Below are 20,272 nucleotides of genomic sequence, written 5' to 3'. Positions count from 1 at the left end.
ACTCTGCACCAGACTGGGTAACCAGACCGTGTCCCCCGCACTCTGCACCAGACTGGGTAACTAGACCGTGTCCCCCCCACTCTGCACCAGACTGGGTAACCAGACCGTGTCCCCCGCACTCTGCACCAGACTGGGTAACCAGACCGTGTCACCCGCACTCTGCACCAGACTGGGTAACCAAATCGTGTCCCCCCCCACTCTGCACCAGACTGGGTAACCAGACCGTGTCCCCCCCCACTCTGCAACAGACTGGGTAACCAGACCGTGTCCCCCGCACTCTGCACCAGACTGGGCAACCAGACCGTGTCCCCCCCGCACTCTGCACCAGACTGGGTAACCAGACTGTGTCCCCAGCACTCTGCACCAGACTGGGTAACCAGACCGTGTCCCCCGCACTCTGCACCAGACTGGGCAACCAGACCGTGTCCCCCGCACTCTGCACCAGACTGGGTAACCAGACCGTGTCCCCCGCACTCTGCACCAGACTGGGCAACCAGACCGTGTCCCCCCCGCACTCTGCACCAGACTGGGTAACCAGACCGTGTCCCCCGCACTCTGCACCAGACTGGGCAACCAGACCGTGTCCCCCGCACTCTGCACCAGACTGGGTAACCAGACTGTGTCCCCAGCACTCTGCACCAGACTGGGTAACCAGACCGTGTCCCCCGCACTCTGCACCAGACTGGGTAACCAGACCGTGTCCCCCGCACTCTGCACCAGACTGGGTAACCAGACCGTGTCCCCCGCACTCTGCACCAGACTGGGCAACCGGACCGTGTCCCCCGCACTCTGCACCAGACTGGGCAACCAGACCGTGTCCCCCGCACTCTGCACCAGACTGGGCAACCAGACCGTGTCCCCCGCACTCTGCACCAGACTGGGTAACCAGACCGTGTCCCCCGCACTCTGCACCAGACTGGGTAACCAGACTGTGTCCCCCGCACTCTGCACCAGACTGGGCAACCAGACCGTGTCCCCCACACTCTGCACCAGACTGGGCAACCGGACCGTGTCCCCCGCACTCTGCACCAGACTGGGTAACCGGACCGTGTCCCCCGCACTCTGCACCAGACTGGGTAACCGGACCGTGTCCTCCGCACTCTGCACCAGACTGGGTAACTAGACCGTGTCCCCCCCACTCTGCACCAGACTGGGTAACTAGACCGTGTCCCCCACACTCTGCACCAGACTGGGTAACCAGACCGTGTCCCCGCCACTCTGCACCAGACTGGGTAACCAGACCGTGTCCCCCGCACTCTGCACCAGACTGGGTAACTAGACCGTGTCCCCCACACTCTGCAGCAGACTGGGTAACCAGACCGTGTCCCCCCACTCTGCACCAGACTGGGTAACCAGACCGTGTCCCCCGCACTCTGCACCAGACTGGGTAACCAGACCGCGTCCCCCGCACTCTGCACCAGACTGGGTAACCAGACCGTGTCCCCCGCACTCTGCACCAGACTGGGTAACCAGACCGTGTCCCCACACTCTGCAGCAGACTGGGTAACCAGACCGCGTCCCCCGCACTCTGCACCAGACTGGGTAACCAAACCGTGTCCCCCGCACTCTGCACCAGACTGGGTAACCAGACCGTGGCCCCCGCACTCTGCACCAGACTGGGCAACCAGACCGTGTCCCCCACGCTCTGCACCAGACTGGGTAACCAGACCGTGTCCCCCGCACTCTGCACCAGACTGGGCAACCAGACCGTGTCCCCCACGCTCTGCACCAGACTGGGTAACCAGACCGTGTCCCCCGCACTCTGCACCAGACTGGGTAACCAGACCGTGTCCCCCGCACTCTGCACCAGACCGTGTCCCCCGCACTCTGCACCAGACTGGGTAACCAGACCGTGTCCCCCACACTCTGCACCAGACTGGGCAACCAGACCGTGTCCCCCGCATTCTGCACCAGACTGGGCAACTAGACCGTGTCCCCCGCACTCTGCACCAGACTGGGCAACCAGACCGTGTCCCCCGCACTCTGCACCAGACTGGGAAACCAGACCGTGTCCCCCGCACTCTGCACCAGACTGTGTCCCCCGCATTCTGCACCAGACTGGGCAACTAGACCGTGTCCCCCGCACTCTGCACCAGACTGGGTAACCAGACCGTGTCCCCCGCACTCTGCACCAGACTGGGTAACCAGACTGTGTCCCCCGCATTCTGCACCAGACTGGGTAACCAGACCGTGTCCCCCGCACTCTGCACCAGACTGGGTAACCGGACCGTGTCCCCCGCACTCTGCACCAGACTGGGCAACCAGACCGTGTCCCCCACACTCTGCACCAGACTGGGCAACCAGACCGTGTCCCCCGCATTCTGCACCAGACTGGGCAACTAGACCGTGTCCCCCGCACTCTGCACCAGACTGGGCAACCAGACCGTGTCCCCCGCACTCTGCACCAGACTGGGTAACCAGACTGTGTCCCCCGCACTCTGCACCAGACTGGGTAACCGGACCGTGTCACCCGCACTCTGCACCAGACTGGGTAACCAGACTGTGTCCCCCGCACTCTGCACCAGACTGGGTAACCGGACCGTGTCACCCGCACTCTGCACCAGACTGGGTAACCAGACCGTGTCCCCCGCACTCTGCACCAGACTGGGTAACCAGACCGTGTCCCCCCCACTCTGCACCAGACTGGGCAACCGGACCGTGTCCCTGCACTCTGCACCAGACTGGGTAACCAGACCGTGTCCCCCGCACTCTGCACCAGACTGGGTAACCAGACCGTGTCCCCCGCACTCTGCACCAGACTGGGTAACCAGACCGTGTCCCCCGCACTCTGCACCAGACTGGGTAACCAGACCGTGTCCCCCGCACTCTGCACCAGACTGGGTAACCAGACCGTGTCCCCCCCCACTCTGCACCAGACTGGGCAACCAGACCGTGTCCCCCGCACTCTGCACCAGACTGGGTAACCAGACCGTGTCCCCCGCACTCTGCACCAGACTGGGGAACCGGACCGTGTCCCCCGCACTCTGCACCAGACTGGGTAACCAGACCGTGTCCCCCGCACTCTGCACCAGACTGGGTAACTAGACCGTGTCCCCCGCACTCTGCACCAGACTGGGCAACCTGACCGTGTCCCCCGCACTCTGCACCAGACTGGGTAACCAGACCGTGTCCCCCGCACTCTGCACCAGACTGGGTAACCAGACCGTGTGCCCCGCACTCTGCACCAGACTGGGTAACCAGACCGTGTCCCCCGCACTCTGCACCAGACTGGGCAACCTGACCGTGTCCCCCGCACTCTGCACCAGACTGGGTAACCAGACCGTGTCCCCCGCACACTGCACCAGACTGGGCAACCAGACCGTGTCCCCCGCACTCTGCACCAGACCGTGTCCCCCGCACTCTGCACCAGACTGGGCAACCAGACCGTGTCCCCCGCACTCTGCACCTGACTGGGCAACCAGACCGTGTCCCCGCACTCTGCACCAGACTGGGCAACCAGACCGTCCCCCCCCCCACTCTGCACTAGACTGGGTAACCAGACCGTGTCCCCCGCACTCTGCACCAGACTGGGTAACCAGACCGTGTCCCCCGCACTCTGCACCAGACTGGGCAACCAGACCGTGTCCCCCGCACTCTGCACCTGACTGGGCAACCGGACCGTGTCCCCCGCACTCTGCACCAGACTGGGTAACCAGACCGTGTCCCCCGCACTCTGCACCAGACTGGGCAACCAGACCATGTCCCCTGCACTCTGCACCAGACTGGGTAACCAGACCGTGTCCCCCGCACTCTGCACCAGACTGGGTAACCAGACCGTGTCCCCCGCACCCTGCACCCGACTGGGCAACCAGACCGTGTCTGTGGTAAACGACTGTTATACCTGTCTGTATGTGTATGTGTATTCCACTAGGTACAGGTCTGGACATGCCTCGGCTGACTCCTCCCACTATTCCAAGTATATAAGTGACTACCTCCCAGTCCCTTAGTATTCTGGACGGGTCGACCACTCGAGACGAGACGTTCATTCTTTAGTTAATAAAAGCCTGGTTGTTACTCGCTTAACCTCAGTCTTTTGAGTAATTGATGGCGCATCAGTGTCCACCGCACTCTGCACCAGACTGGGCAACCAGACTGTGTCCCCAGCATTCTGCACCAGACTGGGCAACCAGACCGTGTCCAGAACCATGACATTGGTAACCTGGAACAGGAGCTCCCTCTGCAATACTGACATCGGTAGTCGGGAAAATGCTAGAATCTATTATTAAGGATGTGGTAACAGGGCACTTAGAAAATAATAATAGGATTGGGCAGAGTCAACACAGATTTATGAAAGGGAAATCGTGTTTGATGAATCTCTTAGAGTTTTTTGAGGTTGTAACTAGCAGAATAGATAAGGGGGAATCAGTGGATGTGGTGTATTTGGATTTTCAGAAGGCATTCGATAAGATGCCACACAGGTTATTAAACAAAATTAGGGCTCATGGGATTGGGGGTAATATACTAGCCTGGATTGAGGATTGGTTAACGGACAGAAAACAGAGTAGGAATAAACGGGTCATTTTTGGATTGGCAGGCTGTAACGAGTGGGGTACCGCAAGGATCAGTGCTTGGGCCTCAGCTATTCACAATCTATATCAATGATTTGGATGAGGGGACCAAATGTAATATATCCAAGTTTGCTGATGATACAAAGCTGGGTGGGAATGTAAGTTGTGAGGAGGATGCAAGGAGGCTTCAATGGGATATAGATAGGCTACGTGAGTGGGCAAGAACATGGCAAATGGAATATAATGTGGAGAAATGTGAAGTTGTCCACTTTGGTAGGAAAAATAGAAATAGAGTAGTTTTTAAATGGTGAGAGATTGGGAAATGTTGGTGTTCAGAGGGACCTGGGTGTCCTTGTACACGAATCACTGAAAGTTAACATGCAGGTACAGCAAGCAATTAGGAAAGCAAATGGTATGTTGGCCTTTATTACAAGAGGATTTGAGTATAAGAGTAAAGACATCTTACTGCAATTATATAGGGCCCTAGTGAGACCACACCTGGAGTATTGTGTACAGTTTTGGTCTCTTTAACGAAGGAAGGATATACTTTCCATAGAGGGAGTGCAACAAAGGTTCACCAGACTGGTTCCTGGGATGGGGGGATTGTCCGATGAGGAGAGATTGAGTAGACTAGGCCTATATTCCTTAGAATTTAGAAGAATGAGAGGTGATCTCATTGAAACATACAAAATTCTTACAGGCTTCACAGGGTAGATGTGGGAAGGATGTTTCCCCTGGCTGGGGAGTCTCGAACCAGGGGTCACAGTCTCAGAATAAGGGGTCGGCCATTTAGGACTGAGATGAGGAGAAATTCCTTCACCCAGAGGGTGGTGAATCTTTGGAATTCTCTACCCCAGAGGGCTGTGGAGGCTCAGTTGTTGAGTCTATTCAAGACAGAGATTGATAGATTTTTGAATATTAAGGAATCAAGGGATATGGGGATAGTGCAGGAAAGTGGAGATGAGGTAGAAGATCAGCCATGATCTTATTGAATGGCGGAGCAGGCTCGAAGGGCCAAATGGCCTAATCCTGCTCCTATTTCTTATGTTCTTATACTGTAACCTGTAATAAACTGCTTGTTGTGTAATACTGTATCCAGTAACAGGGATTATTTAAGAACTTAAAAAAGGAGTTGGGATTTTCCGCATGTGCACTCACCAGCCTATGACTTTCCCGCTCATTAAAATGATAAGAGAAAGTTGTAGGCTGGAGAGCGCATTAATGGGAACACCTATCCATGTTGCGCTACTTTGTCAAATAGATAGAATCCAGTGCAGAGATATCGAATGGGCAACAGTAGGGCTAGTGGATGAGTTGATTAGAGTGGTCAGTGGGAGCTGAATTGAGACTTGCCTGGGTGTGTATGGTAACTGTAAACCACTTGTTAGCATACAGTGCCCTTTTTCCATGAAGTGGTATTAATTTGGGTCCATGAAAATTATAGGTGCCCAGTCCCTGTTACTTTGACATTTGTTTGTAATGATCCATTAGATCTTTCTTTTTGAAAGTTTGATGTTTTTCATTGTTTCTTTTTTTTAGAATGTGGGGAAGTACCACTATCCATCAGATTGCGGGAAATGGTTATTTGAAAGAAGTTATTACAGAGAAGCATTGTGTTCAGTCCAATACTCCACTGTCACACGTTCAGCTAGCTTGTTGCTGGCAGTATTGTGCCTTCCCCCATGACAAACAAGATGTGTGCGTTTGGAATATCCACAATCCTATTCTGCAGGTAATTCTTTTTCGGAGCGAGGTGGAGTAAGAATGAAATGGGTCAAGTGTTGCTTAGTGGACATTGAATTAAAATTGAGATTAAAAAAAAAAAAATCACTATTAGCATTAGTGGTAAAAATAATTGTTCAATTGGGAACACTGTTTAAAAAAAAAAATGTCAGTTTTGTACAATAGCCCAGGTGCAGCAGTGCAGCACCTCCACAATGGCAGTAACAGTGACCTGGGATGAAGACTGATCAGCCTCTGCATAATCGGAACTCCAGTTCCACTGGCAGTATTTTCTGGTCTTCATTCATTGGGATTTTCCTGCCCTGTCTGCTTTATGGTGATGCAAAATTCCACTGAAATGTTTGTCAATTAAAAAAAAAAATTTTTTATTTAAAAGTTAATTTTGCACAAATAGAAACATAGAAGATAGGAGCAGGAGTAGTCCATTCGGCCCCTCGAGCCTGCTCCGCCATTCAATGAGATCATGGCTGATCATCCAAATTCAGTACCGTGTCCCTGCCTTCTCCCCATATCCCTTGATCCCTTTAGCCTTAAGAAATATATCTAACTCCTTCTTGAATATATTTAATGAATTGGCCTCAACTGCCTTCTGTGGTAGAGAATTCCACAGGTTCACCACTCTCTGGGTGAAGAAATTCCTCCTCATCTCAGTCCTAAATGGCTTACCCCTTATCCTTAGACTGTGACCCCTAGTTCTGGACTCCCTGACCATCGGGAACATCCTTCCTGCATCTAGTCTGTCTGGTCCTGTTAGAATTTTATAAGTTTATAAGTTACAAATATTGGACAGTTTTTGTGCTGTGGACTAGAATCCATTGCAAACTGGATTGAGAGTGTCCAAACGTATTTCACAGCAGGTCCTTCAGGTTGTAGACTACAACTAGGAATGTGATTAGTTGAAGTGCCTTGGCATCATGAAAAATCCCCAAATAGTCAGTGAAGGTTTGCTTGGTTACTAAGGGGTAGATTTTCAGCTTGCTGCCTGGGCGTAAAACTGGTGTTGCACATTGCCATTAAAATTCATTTCTGTAATGGTTAATGAAAATTGAGCCGATTCTACAGCGGGCGGCTGATCCACAATGCCAGTTATATGCCCAGGTGGGCAAGTTGGAAAATCTACCCCTGTGTTTCTGAGTCACTCTGGGAATGTAAATGAAATTATGAGTAGTTTCTGCTTCAAGAAATACACAGGATCACAAGATAGGTATGGATGAGCTGGCACATCTAAACCCAACCATCCAGAAAGAATCTTCGGACTCCTATCAAATCAACAACAACAACTTGCATTTATATAGCGCCGTTAACATAGTAAAACGTCCCAAGGCGCTTCACAGGAGTATTAGAAGACAAAAAAAATTGACAGCACCTAAATGCTTCTTGAATGATTCCACATGTCTTCCAACCCACATGTTAATCGTTCTTTGTGTGAAGGAGGACTTCCTGATATTGGTCCTAAATTTGCCTTTTTATTGACTTGAACCTGCCTTTCCGTGTCCTGGTTTAGCTTGAAATAGTGATCTGGAATTTCTTTGATACCATTTTTGCCAGTTTCTATGTCGATGTTGCCGATGGTAACTTAGAGTCATAAGTCATAGGGGGAGAAATTCAGTTGTTAGCGCCACCGATTAACGCCTAAAGAGGCCGAGAAGTGGGGCGCTAGCCAATTTCCGGGCGGGCGCAGGGCGCCTAGCGCCTCACCCCATATTGAGCATGCATTTAGCGCCGGCGCTAACCCGCTCATGGGCACAGGCTGATTATGACATCATTTGAGTGTGCAACGCCTTTTGGGCGCCCCGGACCAGAAATTCAGTGGCGCCCCCCTCCGTAGCGCCTGGTGCTAATAGTGACAGCTTACCTGGAACCTTACCAAGTCGCTCTCGGGCTGGAGGAGCGTTATTTAAAGGGGACTGTTGTGGTTTAAAAGCGGCAGCCATTTTTGGAGCACAACTTCCTCGAGAGCTACAAAGAGTTGCTGAGCTGCACACTGAGAGCCATTTGACCACTGAGCCAGCGCAGGCAGACGATCTTCAGCCTTCTGACCATCACCTTGCTGTTGGTGAGCCTTGACAACGGGGAACCTTCCTGTGGGCACTTATTATGGGGGCTGCATTGGAGGGGAATGTCCTGCTGCTGAATCATTTGGAAAGGGCACTGAGACGCTGGGAGAGGGGGGCGGGCATGGCCAGACGGCGGAGGGCCAACAGACGTCGCCACAGCAGACCTTACGCTGGCAGGGTTTTCCGACAGCAGTTTTCCTACATGAACATGCCGGAGGAGCAGTGTGTCAGAAGCCTGCGATTTAGAAAGGAGGTGGTGACTGAACTGTGCCAGCTGCTTCAGCCAGATCTGCAGCCTCAGATAAGGTGCAGGACATCTCTGTCGGTGGCTGAAAAGATGCCTGCTGGCCTGAACTTCTACACGAGCGGCTCTTCTCAGGCTGCGCGTCAGAGGCTGATCAGAAGTAGCTTCTAGACCCCTCTCACGGAATGCACGGTGGCATAGTGGTTAGCACTGTTGCCTCACAGCGCCAGGGACCCGGGTTCAAATCCGGCCTCGGGTGACTGTCTGTGTGGAGTTTGCACATTCTCCCCGTGTTTGCGTGGGTTTCCTCCGGGTGCTCCGGTTTCCTCCCACAGTCCAAAGATGTGCGGGTTAGGTTGATTGGCCATGATTAAAAAATTGACCCTTAGTGTTAGGGGGGATTAAATACGTGGGGTTACGGGGATAGGGCTTGGGTGGGATGGCTGTCGGTGTAGGGACCGGGTGCTAGGTTTTGGATGATCAGCCATGATCTCGTTGAATGGCGGAGCAGGCTCGAAGGGCCGAATGGCCTACTCCTGCTCCTATCTTCTATGTTTCTATGTTTCTATTCCAAGAACAGGAATGGAACCGGTCTGATACCCCCAAGCCTGTGAAGGGCAAGATGCATGTAAATAGTAGGCATGGCCATTGTAAATGAAGAAAGTGTTTTATTACACAAAATGTGGTTCCTTCAAACATGAGAAAGCTATGGCAACAGAAAGCAAAATTAATACACTGACACATAACTGCCTCTCACACCCGGGAGACTGTCCAAAACATAAATCACATTCCGACCATCTTCCTTGGCCTTGATTCCACTGTGCCAACCAAAGCATCCAATGCCCCATCAGTGAGGCGTTCCGCCTTCTGCCTCACCCTTTCCATGTCTTGCTAGGCTGGTGCGCCACAGGTAGGCTCCCACCACTTTGAAGGCCTACAAGGCAGTGAGTGTGTCTGGTGATGCCAATTGACCTGCCCCTTTAAGAGCTGGCCGGCGCCAGTGTGTCTCAGGGAAAGTGATTATTGACAGCACCTGCGCTGCGCCCTGCCGCCGCTAAATTGGGTTGCGCCCCCGGGTTAGCGCCTTAAGAGTAGCGTGCAGCGCCTGATTTAGCGCCGCAATCACCTTTACGGGCGCTGCAACCCAATATCGCGCTAGGTGGTGCTAAATTGCGCCTGGCGCTAAACTTTGCGCATCGCCAGGACTAGCGCCCCAAACGCGGCTATACCGAATTTCTAGGCCATAGAGTCATAACGGCACAGAAGGAGGCCATTCGGCCCATCGAGTCCGTGCTGGCTCTCTGTGGAGCAATCCAGTCAGTCCCATTCCCCCGCTGTATCCCCGTAGCCCTGCAAGTTTATTTCCCTCAAGTGCCTATCCAGTCTCCCCTTGAAAACATTGAGTGTCTCCGCTTCCACCACTTCCGTCGGCAGCGAGTTCCAGATCCTCACCACTCGCTGCGTAAAAAAGTTTTTCCTCATATCCCCCCTGTATCTCTTGCCCAAAACCTTAAATCTGTGTCCCCTTGTCCTTGTACCATCAACTAGTGGGAACAGCCTTTCCCCGTCTAGCCTGTCCAAACCCGTCATAATCTTGTACACCTCTATCAAATCACCCCTCAAACTCCTTTGCTCTAATGAAAACAAATCCAGCTTCTCCAACCTGTCCTTGTAGCTAAGATCCCCCATCCCCGGAACCATTCTGGTAAATCTCCCCTGCACCCTCTCAAGGGCCTTCACATCCTTCCTAAAGTGTGGTGACCAGAACTGGAGACAATACTCCAGTTGTGGCCTAACCAGCGCTTTATAAAGATTCAGCATAACTTCTCTACTTTTGTACTCAATACCTCTATTTATGGAGCCCAAGACCCCATATGCTTTGTTAACCACGTTCTCAGTATGTCCTGCCACCTTCAGGGACCTATGCACATTAACTCCCAGGTCCCTCTGTCCCTGCACACACTTTAAAACTGTGCCATTAAGTGTATATTGCCTCTCCCTGTTCCTTCTGCCAAAATGCATCACCTCACACTTCTCTGTATTAAATTCCATCTGCCACTTGTCTGCCCATTCTGCTAGCCTTTCTATGTCCTGTTGCAGTTGATGGATGTCATCATCACTGTTTGCCACACCCCCACTTGAACTTATGTTCAAATTTCCTGAGGAGCTCGTTTCCCTACGCCAGAATGTAAAAACTAGTGGGGTAACAGCGAGTCTTTTGCCATGCGCCTCAGTCTCAGAGCCTCTTGCCTCTGCTGTTTCTCTTCCATTATCATGCAGAACAAGGGTATGTCCTTTGGGAAGGCCATTCCACCTGCTTAGTCCTTCTAAATGCATGGGGGGGTGGGGGGGGTGCGGGTAATGTTTCCCCATTTTTTTTGGTGTGCAGTCCCTTCAAGTGGCTGTGTAGCCCATTCAAATTTTCACACATACGCGGTTTCTCCCATACACAAGCCGGTGAGCGGCCTTTGCGGGACCTCAAGACTGCAGTGGGAACGTTGGTGAGGGGTCCCAAAAATTTCATGTGCACTGGGACTGACAGTAATGTGATGAAGTATAGTGCAGGTCTCGGTAAGAAAAATTCAAAAATATCTCAAAGAAAATCAGTATTAAACTCCAGAAATCTCAGTTACACTGATAGCTGATGACTGCGGGCTGTGCTGCGACTACAGTCTTGGGCGTATATATCTACGCCGGCGCTGTACTGGCGTAAATACAGATAAATTGCTTGAGCTGGTGTTTTGTATGGGGGTGGAGCTATGTAAATGAGCAGCAGAGGGCTTTGACAGACATATCTCAGAAGCGCCGCAAATGATCGAGGAAATTTAGCGCGGATTGATGTTTCAATGTAAAATCAGTTACGTGTGAATTTCCTTGCAGAAAAATGACACTATGCTGCTCTTACACTGTAGTTATGCTGAAAATTTCAGGAATCAGTGTTCTTCATTTACCTTTTCTATCCTATTGACTGCCTTAAAATGCCTCTATGAGGCCACCTTTTAGTCACCTCATTTTGAGGCCGAATAGCTCAGGTTTTAATCTTTCTGGATTAACATGCTACCGGAGTGAGTTATTGAAAAATGTGCAAATTTCCTATAGCCTTATTTACAAATAAAATTCAAGGATGTTCATTTATTTGCAAAAAAAAGTGGGAATTTATATCTCCCACAAAGATACGTACATTCATTTATCTTCAATTAAAATATTAAATTGCAGTTTATTTTATTACCATGAAACAGTGCATCGATCTTGCTTGTTAGGAAACCAGTTTGTTAGGTCACCTTAGTTGGCAGGGAATCCAGTTAGAATAGCAACAACTTGCATTTACGTAGTGCCATTAACACAGTAAATGCCACAAACAAAGCAATTAATAATCCTGAAACTCTCCACAATAGTTAATTATGCTAATGTAATCAGTAAGTTCTGCAATTAGAATATTCTGAATAAAATGGTTCAAGTTAATGTGGATAAATGCGAGGTTATCCACTTTGGTGGCAAAAACAGGAAGGCAGATTATTATCTGAACGGCAATAGATTGGGAGAAGGGGAAGTGCAACGAGACTTGGGTGTCCTTGTGCACCAGCCGCTGAAGGTAAGCATGCAGGTGCAGCAGGCGGTTAAGAAGGCAAATGGTATGTTGGCCTTCGTAGCGAGAGGGTTTGAGTACAGGAACAAGGATGTCTTGCTGCAGTTGTACAGGGCCTTGGTGAGGCCACACCTTGAGTATTGTGTGCAGTTTTGGTCGCCTTATCTGAGGAAGGATGTTCTTGTCATGGAAGGAGTGCAGCGAAGATTCACCAGACTGATACCTGGGATGGCAGGAATGACGTACGAGGAGAGATTGGGTCGATTGGGCTTCTACTCGCTGGAGTTTAGAAGAATGAGAGGGGATCTCATTGAAACTTATAAAATTCTAACAGGACTAGACAGACTAGATGCAGGAAGGATGTTCCCGATGGCCGGGGAATCCAGAACCAGGGGTCACAGTCTAAGGATAAGGGGTAAGCCATTTAGGACAGAGATGAGGAGGATTTTCTTCACCCAGAGAGTGGTGAACCTGTGGAATTCTCTACCACAGAAGGCAGTGGAGGCCAATTCATTAAATATATTCGAGAAGGAGTTAGATATATTTCTTAAGGCTAAAGGGATCAAGGGATATGGGGAGAAAGCAGGGACAGGGTACTGAATTTGGATGATCAGCCATGATCTCATTGAATGGCGGAGCAGGCTCGAGGGGCCGAATGGCCTACTCCTGCTCCTATCTTCTATGTTTCTATGTTAAGTCAATATTCTTGCATAAGTGTAAAGCTATTGATGGGTCCATTCATCTGCTTTATATAGACCCTGGAATTAAAAGGCCACCATCAATCAATTACTGCACTAGCATTTGGAAACCACTATGAACCAATACTTCTGTGTTCTGCAGCTGAAGATTATATAATTATATGGGATGTGGAAGCATGTCAAATGAGAATACAACAAGGTACACATTTTTCTAATGTATTTTGCAGTGATAAAACAGTTCTGGTTCCTTGACATATCCTATTTCTACCCTGCTTTATTTTATTAAAAAATTACTGGGTAGGGTTAACGCACCAAGTGTAAACAATTATTCATTATGTATACAGTGAAAAAGATGTTATTTTAAAGTGAAATCGAGACATATGAAAAGCTATTAATATTTGGATGGTCTGGATCGTGTACAGTGACCTGAGATCATACTGTTGCCAATTTAAGTGGTGCAGTTGTTAAATTTCAGGCCATGGTTGGTATTAGACATCTACTTTGTTGCTGTGTAAATTTGTATCAAAAGGGTTTTAAAAATAGGACAATTATGCACAATAAAAAATCAGTGAGAACGATTTTGTCTCGACACTATGGGGATAATTTTGACTTTGTGCGATAGTGTAAAACGGGTAATAGTGAATCAGTAGCCTGTTTTACATCTCTCCTGATTTTTATTAATAGTCAATAATTCGCTATCACCCATTTTACACTATCTCACAAAGTCAAAATGGCCCCTTATGTGTAGCAACATTATAAACAAATGCAGGAAGATTTCCTCTAGTTGGTATTTCTAGTGAAATCACAAGCACATACCTTTTGATCACATTTACAATTTGATTGGAAGTACCAACAGAAGAACATAAGAACATAAGAAATAGGAGCAGGAGTAGACCAATCGGCCCCTCGAGCCTGCTCCGCCATTCAATAAGATCATGGCTGATCTGATCCTAACCGCCAATCCACTGTCAAAGAACCATCTCCTGAATCTAACAGAATTAGACACACGAAATAGGAGCAGGATCAGGCTACACGGCCCCTGGGCCCGCTTCGCTACCCACAGGGCCATGACCAATCCGAACCTAGACTCATGTCCAAATTCCTGCCCGCTCCCCGTAACCCTTAATTCCCTTTACTTCTAGGAAACTGTCTATTTCTGTTTTAAATTTATGTAATGATGTAGCTTCTACAGCTTTTTGGGGCAGCATATTCCATGGACCTACCACCCTCTGAGTGAAGTAGTTCCTCCTCATCTCAGTTTTGAAAGAGCAGCCCCTTATTCTAAGACTATGCCCCCTAGTTCTAGTTTCACCCATCATCGGGAACATCCTCCCCGCATCCACCCGATCCAACTCCTTCACAATCTTATATGTTTCAATAAGATCGCCTCTCATTCTTCTGAACTCCAATGAGTAGAGTCCCAATCTACTCAACCTCTCCTCATATGTCCATCCCCTCATCCCCGGGATTAACCGAGTGAACCTTCTTTGTACTGACTTGAGAGCAAGTGTGTCCTTTCTTAAGTATGGACACCAAAACTGTACGCAGTATTCCAGGTGCGGTCTCACCAATACCTTGTACAACTGAAGCAATACCTCCCTATTTTTATATTCTATCCCCCTAGCAATGAAAGCCAACATTCCATTGGCCTTCTTAATCACTTGCTGCACCTGCATACTAACCTTTTGAGTTTCGTGCACCAGGACCCCCAGATCCCTTTGTACTTCAGTACTTTCCAGTTTCTTGCCATTAAGATAATAACTTGCTCTACGATTTTTCCTGCCAAAGTGCATAACCTCACACTTTCCAGTATTGTATTCCATCTGCCAAATCTCTGCCCACTTACTTAGCCTGTCTATGTCCCCTTGCAGGTTTTTTTATGTCCTCCTCACTCACTACTTTCCCTCCCATCTTAGTACCATCTGCAAACTTTGATATGTTACACTCGGTCCCCTCCTCCAAATCGTTAATATAGATTGTAAAGAGTTGGGGACCCAGCACTGACCCCTGTGGAACACCACTAGTTACTGATTGCCAGTCTGAGAATGAACCATTTATCCCAACTCTCTGCCTTCTGTTAGATAGCCAATCCTCTATCCATGCCAGAATATTACCCCCAATCCTGTGATTTTTTATCTTAAGCAATAATCTTTTGTGTGGCACCTTGTCAAATGCATTTTGGAAGTCTAAATACACTACGTCCACTGGTTCCCCTTTATCCACCCTATATGTTACTTCCTCAAAGAACTCCAGCAAATTTGTCAAACATGACTTCCCCTTCATAAAACCATGCTGACTTTGTCCTATTAAATTATGATTATCCAAATGTCCTGTTACTGTCTCCTTAATAATGGACTCCAAAATTTTACCTACCACAGATGTTAGGCTAACCGGTCTATAGTTTCCAGCCTTCTGTCTACTGCCCTTTTTAAATAAGGGTGTTACATTAGCAGTTTTCCAGTCTGCCAGGACCATTGCCGAGTCTAGGGAGTTTTGGAAAATTATTACCAATGTATCCACAATCCCTACCGCCACTTCCCTCAAGACCCTAGGATGTAAGCCATCAGGTCCAGGTGATTTATCCGCCTTGAGTCCCATTATTTTACCGAGTACCACTTCCTTAGTGATTTTGATCATGTTTAGCTCCTCCCCCCCTATAGCCCCCTGTTTGTCCAGTGTTGGGATATTCTTAGTGTCTTCTACTGTAAAGACTGATATAAAATATTCATTCAGTGTTTTTGCCATCTCCATATTTCCCACCATTAATTTCCCGGTCTCATCCTCTAAGGGACCAACATTTACTTTAGCCACCCTTTTTCTTTTTATATAACTATAAAAACTCTTACTATCTGAAATCATCTGACATTAGGTTGTTACAACATACAGCGACCAGAGAAACTTATCTTTCCAAAAGTCAAGATATCAAGTGTTATAAATCTCATCGTCAAGAAACTACTTATGAAATAACGCTGGATGGCCAGCTGGTGGCGCCGCCCAAGGAGTATAAATACTCGGGCGTGGGCCCAGCTTGCCAGGGACATTTTGTAAGACAAGGAACTAGTGAAATACAACTAGACCTCCATGTTCTGAAACAAGTTGATTAAAGCCTTGCTTTATACTCAAACCAAGTGCGTAGTGAGTTTTATTACGTCACCAAGAAAGGCCAATTTTATCAATACATCAGTTGCTCTACATTCGCCCCAGCATCTCACTATTCGGCACCTTTCACCTATCCGCAGCCAAGTGGATGGGCAAGGGGCCTTCTCCCAGATCTCTACCGATGCTCTGCTTGAGTTGCTTGCTGGGAGGCCTTTTTGTTATGTTGTTTGAAATCCCTGATAATTAGGCTAGGGCCTGGGAGTTGCTCCCATTTCTCTACAGACGTCTACTCAGCAACTTCCCACAGAAGCATGCCTGTTTAGAAATTCATTAGTCTGCTGCTGGATCTAACTGTGCTGGCACGCTCCCTTGTTGTTCTTGCAGACGTCCTTCATATAAACTTCATTGACAAAGAATTACAAATAACTTCAACACCTAGCCTCTGAATTCCTGTTGCCATTTAACAATATGTTTGTTTAAGGATTGAGCTGATGACCTAATTGGGAAAATTGACTGGGAAAACTGGCTTGGAGAAGTGTACAGTGCAAGGGAGCTGAGCTAACTGATAAAAATAGTCACTGACTCAGGGTGTTTGCGCTTCATCTATGAAGGTTAACTTTCTGTAACTCCTCTAACGAAGGAGAGAAATTGATGACATTTTATGGGAACTGTGTTGAAAACATTTGTGTTTTGAGAGTTTTAACATTTGCAGTCGTGTGAACCTGCTGTGGTATCCAACATGGTGGCTCTGCTTTGGAGTTCTTGATCTGCTTCAAAACTGCCCAAATAGCTAACCAGGCAGCAGGAATACAGAAATAAACGGTAAACCCAATCATGCTTCTTTGGAAGTAGGAATATTGATGGTGATTTTCACTGCTTAAGGTTTTCTTTCTGGACTTTAAAAGAAAGTAAAAAAGAAACAAACTGCAGTTTTGAATTATATTGTGCTCAGGATTACATAGAGTTACATAGAAATTACAATGGAAACGGGCTGTTTGACCCAACCAATCCGTGTTGGTATTTATCCTCCACATGAGCAGCAGTCTCAATCCCACGTGCCTTCCCTCTCCCTCCTTTATTCCATTTTCTTTCAACCATCGACCTAAGCTGTTTTCAATGCTAACATGGTCTCTGCATGGTAGGGTATTCCTCAACCTCACAACCCTCTGTGTAAGAAAGCTTATCCTGCTCTCTGTTCTAAATCGTTTAGATTTAATCTTATATCTATAGGGGGAGAACTTTGTGTGGTTTGCGCCACACGTTAACGCCACGAGATGGCACTAAAACGCCTTTGAGAGCTTTAACACCACCTGATACCTGTTCCAGTGCCGCACGCTATACCGGTGTTGCCGGTATCGCTGCCGCTGAATGCGATCGCTGGGGACCTTGCCATCATGGAGCTCGTGACGTCAGTGAGTGTGCAAATCTCACTTGACGCCCGATCTCCCAACTTTGTTACAGCCAACGAACTTACCGGCTGGAGAAAGAAACGACAGATTCAGGTGGCGGGCAAGCAGCAGGAAGCCGGCTCCAGCGTCACTCTTTAAAGGGATCATCACCAATCACTCGGACCTGACAGGTTTTTGAAGTTTGAGTGGCTGTGTGCTACTTCCTGCTACTGAGTTTTCTTTATTCATTTCAAGATTCTTTGGTATCAGGGAGTGTTGTGGCAAGTACAAAACTCCATAATTATTTCTGAAAAGCTTCAACCGACAACACTTACTCAAAACCATGGGGGCTGTACTGGCAGTGGACCTCATCCTCCAGGATCTGTGGCGAGGGAGCAGAGACAGCGAGACAATTGGCCTTCCGCACGGGCTGTCCGTGACCGGCTCATCAGACTCCAATTCGCGTGAATGAAACCCCAGATCCCCGTAGCTCACCACATCCCCATCATACATCCCTGTCTCACGCCATATCACAGTGTCCTCCTGGGCGCAAAGATGAAATGAGAGAGACCACAAAATATTCCAAACACAATTAATAAATTTATCTGTAAACATATCTCACATATCACACGAATTCTAATAACTAATGACCCTTGTGCCTGCCATAGTTGAATAGCTGTCATTGTGTGCAAGGTGTGAGATGTGGGTGTGAGTGTTGCTAGGTAGAGATTGTTGGTGGGTCAGTGCTGAGGGTGTGGTGCATTGAGCAGTGTGCAGCTTGTGGTACAGATGGTGGTATGTAGCATTTGTTGAAGCCTTCACTCACCCTGACCACCCATGTGAGCTCGTTAAACTTCTTACTGCACTGTGTGTGGGTCCTGGGGACCACAGTGTGCCACCTCCCTCCACATAGTTCGTCAGACTTGTGGTGAGGGCCTCCTGCCAGTTGATGGGTACAGGTCCGCCTGCCTTTTCTCCACTGCTAAAACCTATGTCTCCAAAGCTTCATTGAAAAACCTCTGGGCTCTCTCCCTGGGGGCGGCGATCTGCCATCAGGATTTGTAAATAAATGCTTTTTCTTCTTATGGCTGTTGAGGCAGCTGCACATCCAACAGTGCTGAAAATGAGGTGCTGCTGCATCAATGAACCTCCCCTTTAAGTAGTGAAAAAAGCCAGTGACAATCATTACTTGCGTTTAGACTGCCCCCGATATTGGTCCATCTTTTCAGTGAAACGCCAATGAGTTTGGGCTTTTAGACTAGAATTATGACTGCAATCATTTTAATGAGTGAGGACGAATTTTGCGTGCAGTTTAGACGATTTTCAACTGGAGAGAGAAACAGAGTTAACACGGATGCTGCCTGGCCTGCTGAGTATTTCCAGCATTTTCAGTTGTTATTTCAGATTTCCAGCACCCGCAGTATTTTGCTATTGATTTTCAACTGATGCTACTTAACCATTTTTAGTTTAAACACTGCTCATTTCTTGGCGATAACAAATTTCTAGCCCATAGTCCCTTATTCTAGACCACTCAATTACTGAAAACTGTCTATTTCTATGTACCCTGTCCCAACCCTTCATAATTTGAATCCGCTCTATAAAATCACCCCATAATCTCCTCTGTTCTAATGAAAACAGCCCTTATTTTTCAACTCTTCCTTCACATTTGTATTTCCTCATACCAGGCATCCTAGTGAATCGGTGCTGTATCATCTCTATTATCTCAACATCATTCCCATAATTCAGAGCCCAAAACTGCACTTACGAACTGTCTTACGAAGGATTCATATAAATTCACCATTACATCTCAATTTTTATATTCTATAACCTGTGCCATAAAACTCAAAATTCCATTCGCTGTTTTTTAATTGGTCTGAAATGCTGCTTTTACGGTCTTGCGAACCTGATCTCTGAAATCCCTCTGCTTTTCCACATCACCCAGTGTTCCCCTTTTAAAGTATATATTTTTTACCAATATGTACCACCTCAAATTTAATGACATTGAATTACATCTGCCATCATTTTGCCCATTCCACCATCTATCAACATCCCCTTGCAGGTTGCTTTGGTCCTCAGAATGGTTTACTATGCTTCCTATTTAAGTATACACCACTTCCTCTAGTCCTATATCCAAATCATTGATTTACACAGTAACAAAAGCAGTCCCAGAACAGAATTGTCTGGGATGGTGCTACCCACTTCCAACCACTCTGAGAAACTGCTCTTAGCCCCTATTTTCTGTTTCCTCCCTTCTATCTAGTTTTTGATCCAGTTTGCTAACCACCCCCTTAATCTTCTCTAATAGTCTCCTGTGTGGTACCTTGTCAAAGACTTTCTGCTATTGTGTTCAGAACGTAAAAAGAAATACTAGTCCTTATGAATAGCTTGGCTTAATATTTGTATATATTTTTGTATGGGTGTGGTTTTAACTATTTAACATGATACTTGCAGGCTTTGTACCTAGAGGAACCGTTGTAGGAACTCTACTTGGAAAGGTGTTATATTTATGCTTCAGTCCAGATGACCAAATACTGGCGACTTGTGCAGACAACAAAATCTATCTGTTGAACTGTAAGGTAAGTTAAAAAAAATATAATAATTGTTTCCCTTATTTTAGAACTGAGTGATACCGAGTTATTGGGCTCGATTTTAACCCCCAGCGTGTTTCGGGGTGGGGAGGGGTGAGTGCAAAACACACTCGTAGTCCTGTGTTTGAGGTCCATGGTATTTCAACTCCTGGGCCTCATCCGCATGTCGCTGGTCTGCTGCCCGCCTGAAACAGGTGGAAAATGGCAGCTGCCTGCCGGGTGGGAGAAGAAGTTCAGGCAGCCTCAGACCGCTGGCTGGCACCAAAGGAAGGCTTGCCAGCAACCGGGTAAGTCATGGGGAGGGGGTTTTTGGGAAGGTCTCGCAGGAGGGAAGGGGTGCTTAGTCCTGGACATGGGGAGG

General features: G+C 48.1%; 1 protein-coding gene across 2 annotated transcripts in view; it reads left to right on the top strand.

The window, feature by feature from the left end:
• Positions 1–20,272, top strand: part of wdr27 (WD repeat domain 27) — a 608,079-nt gene that overhangs the window by 938 nt on the left and 586,869 nt on the right. For both annotated transcript variants that reach the window (XM_085979531.1, XM_085979524.1), the window contains exons 2-4: positions 6,048–6,240; positions 12,894–13,035; positions 19,775–19,899. In XM_085979531.1, coding sequence (XP_085835657.1) covers positions 6,048–6,240; positions 12,894–13,035; positions 19,775–19,899 — 460 coding nt within the window. The remainder of the gene's footprint in view (positions 1–6,047; positions 6,241–12,893; positions 13,036–19,774; positions 19,900–20,272) is intronic.

Source organism: Somniosus microcephalus, chromosome 3 (assembly GCF_052327205.1).
Source record: "Somniosus microcephalus isolate GS21.2 chromosome 3, FLI_Smic_1.0, whole genome shotgun sequence".
Taxonomy (NCBI): Eukaryota; Metazoa; Chordata; class Chondrichthyes; order Squaliformes; family Somniosidae; genus Somniosus; species Somniosus microcephalus.
Note: the sequence above shows the minus strand (reverse complement) of the source record. Positions and strands in the feature narration are given on the sequence as shown.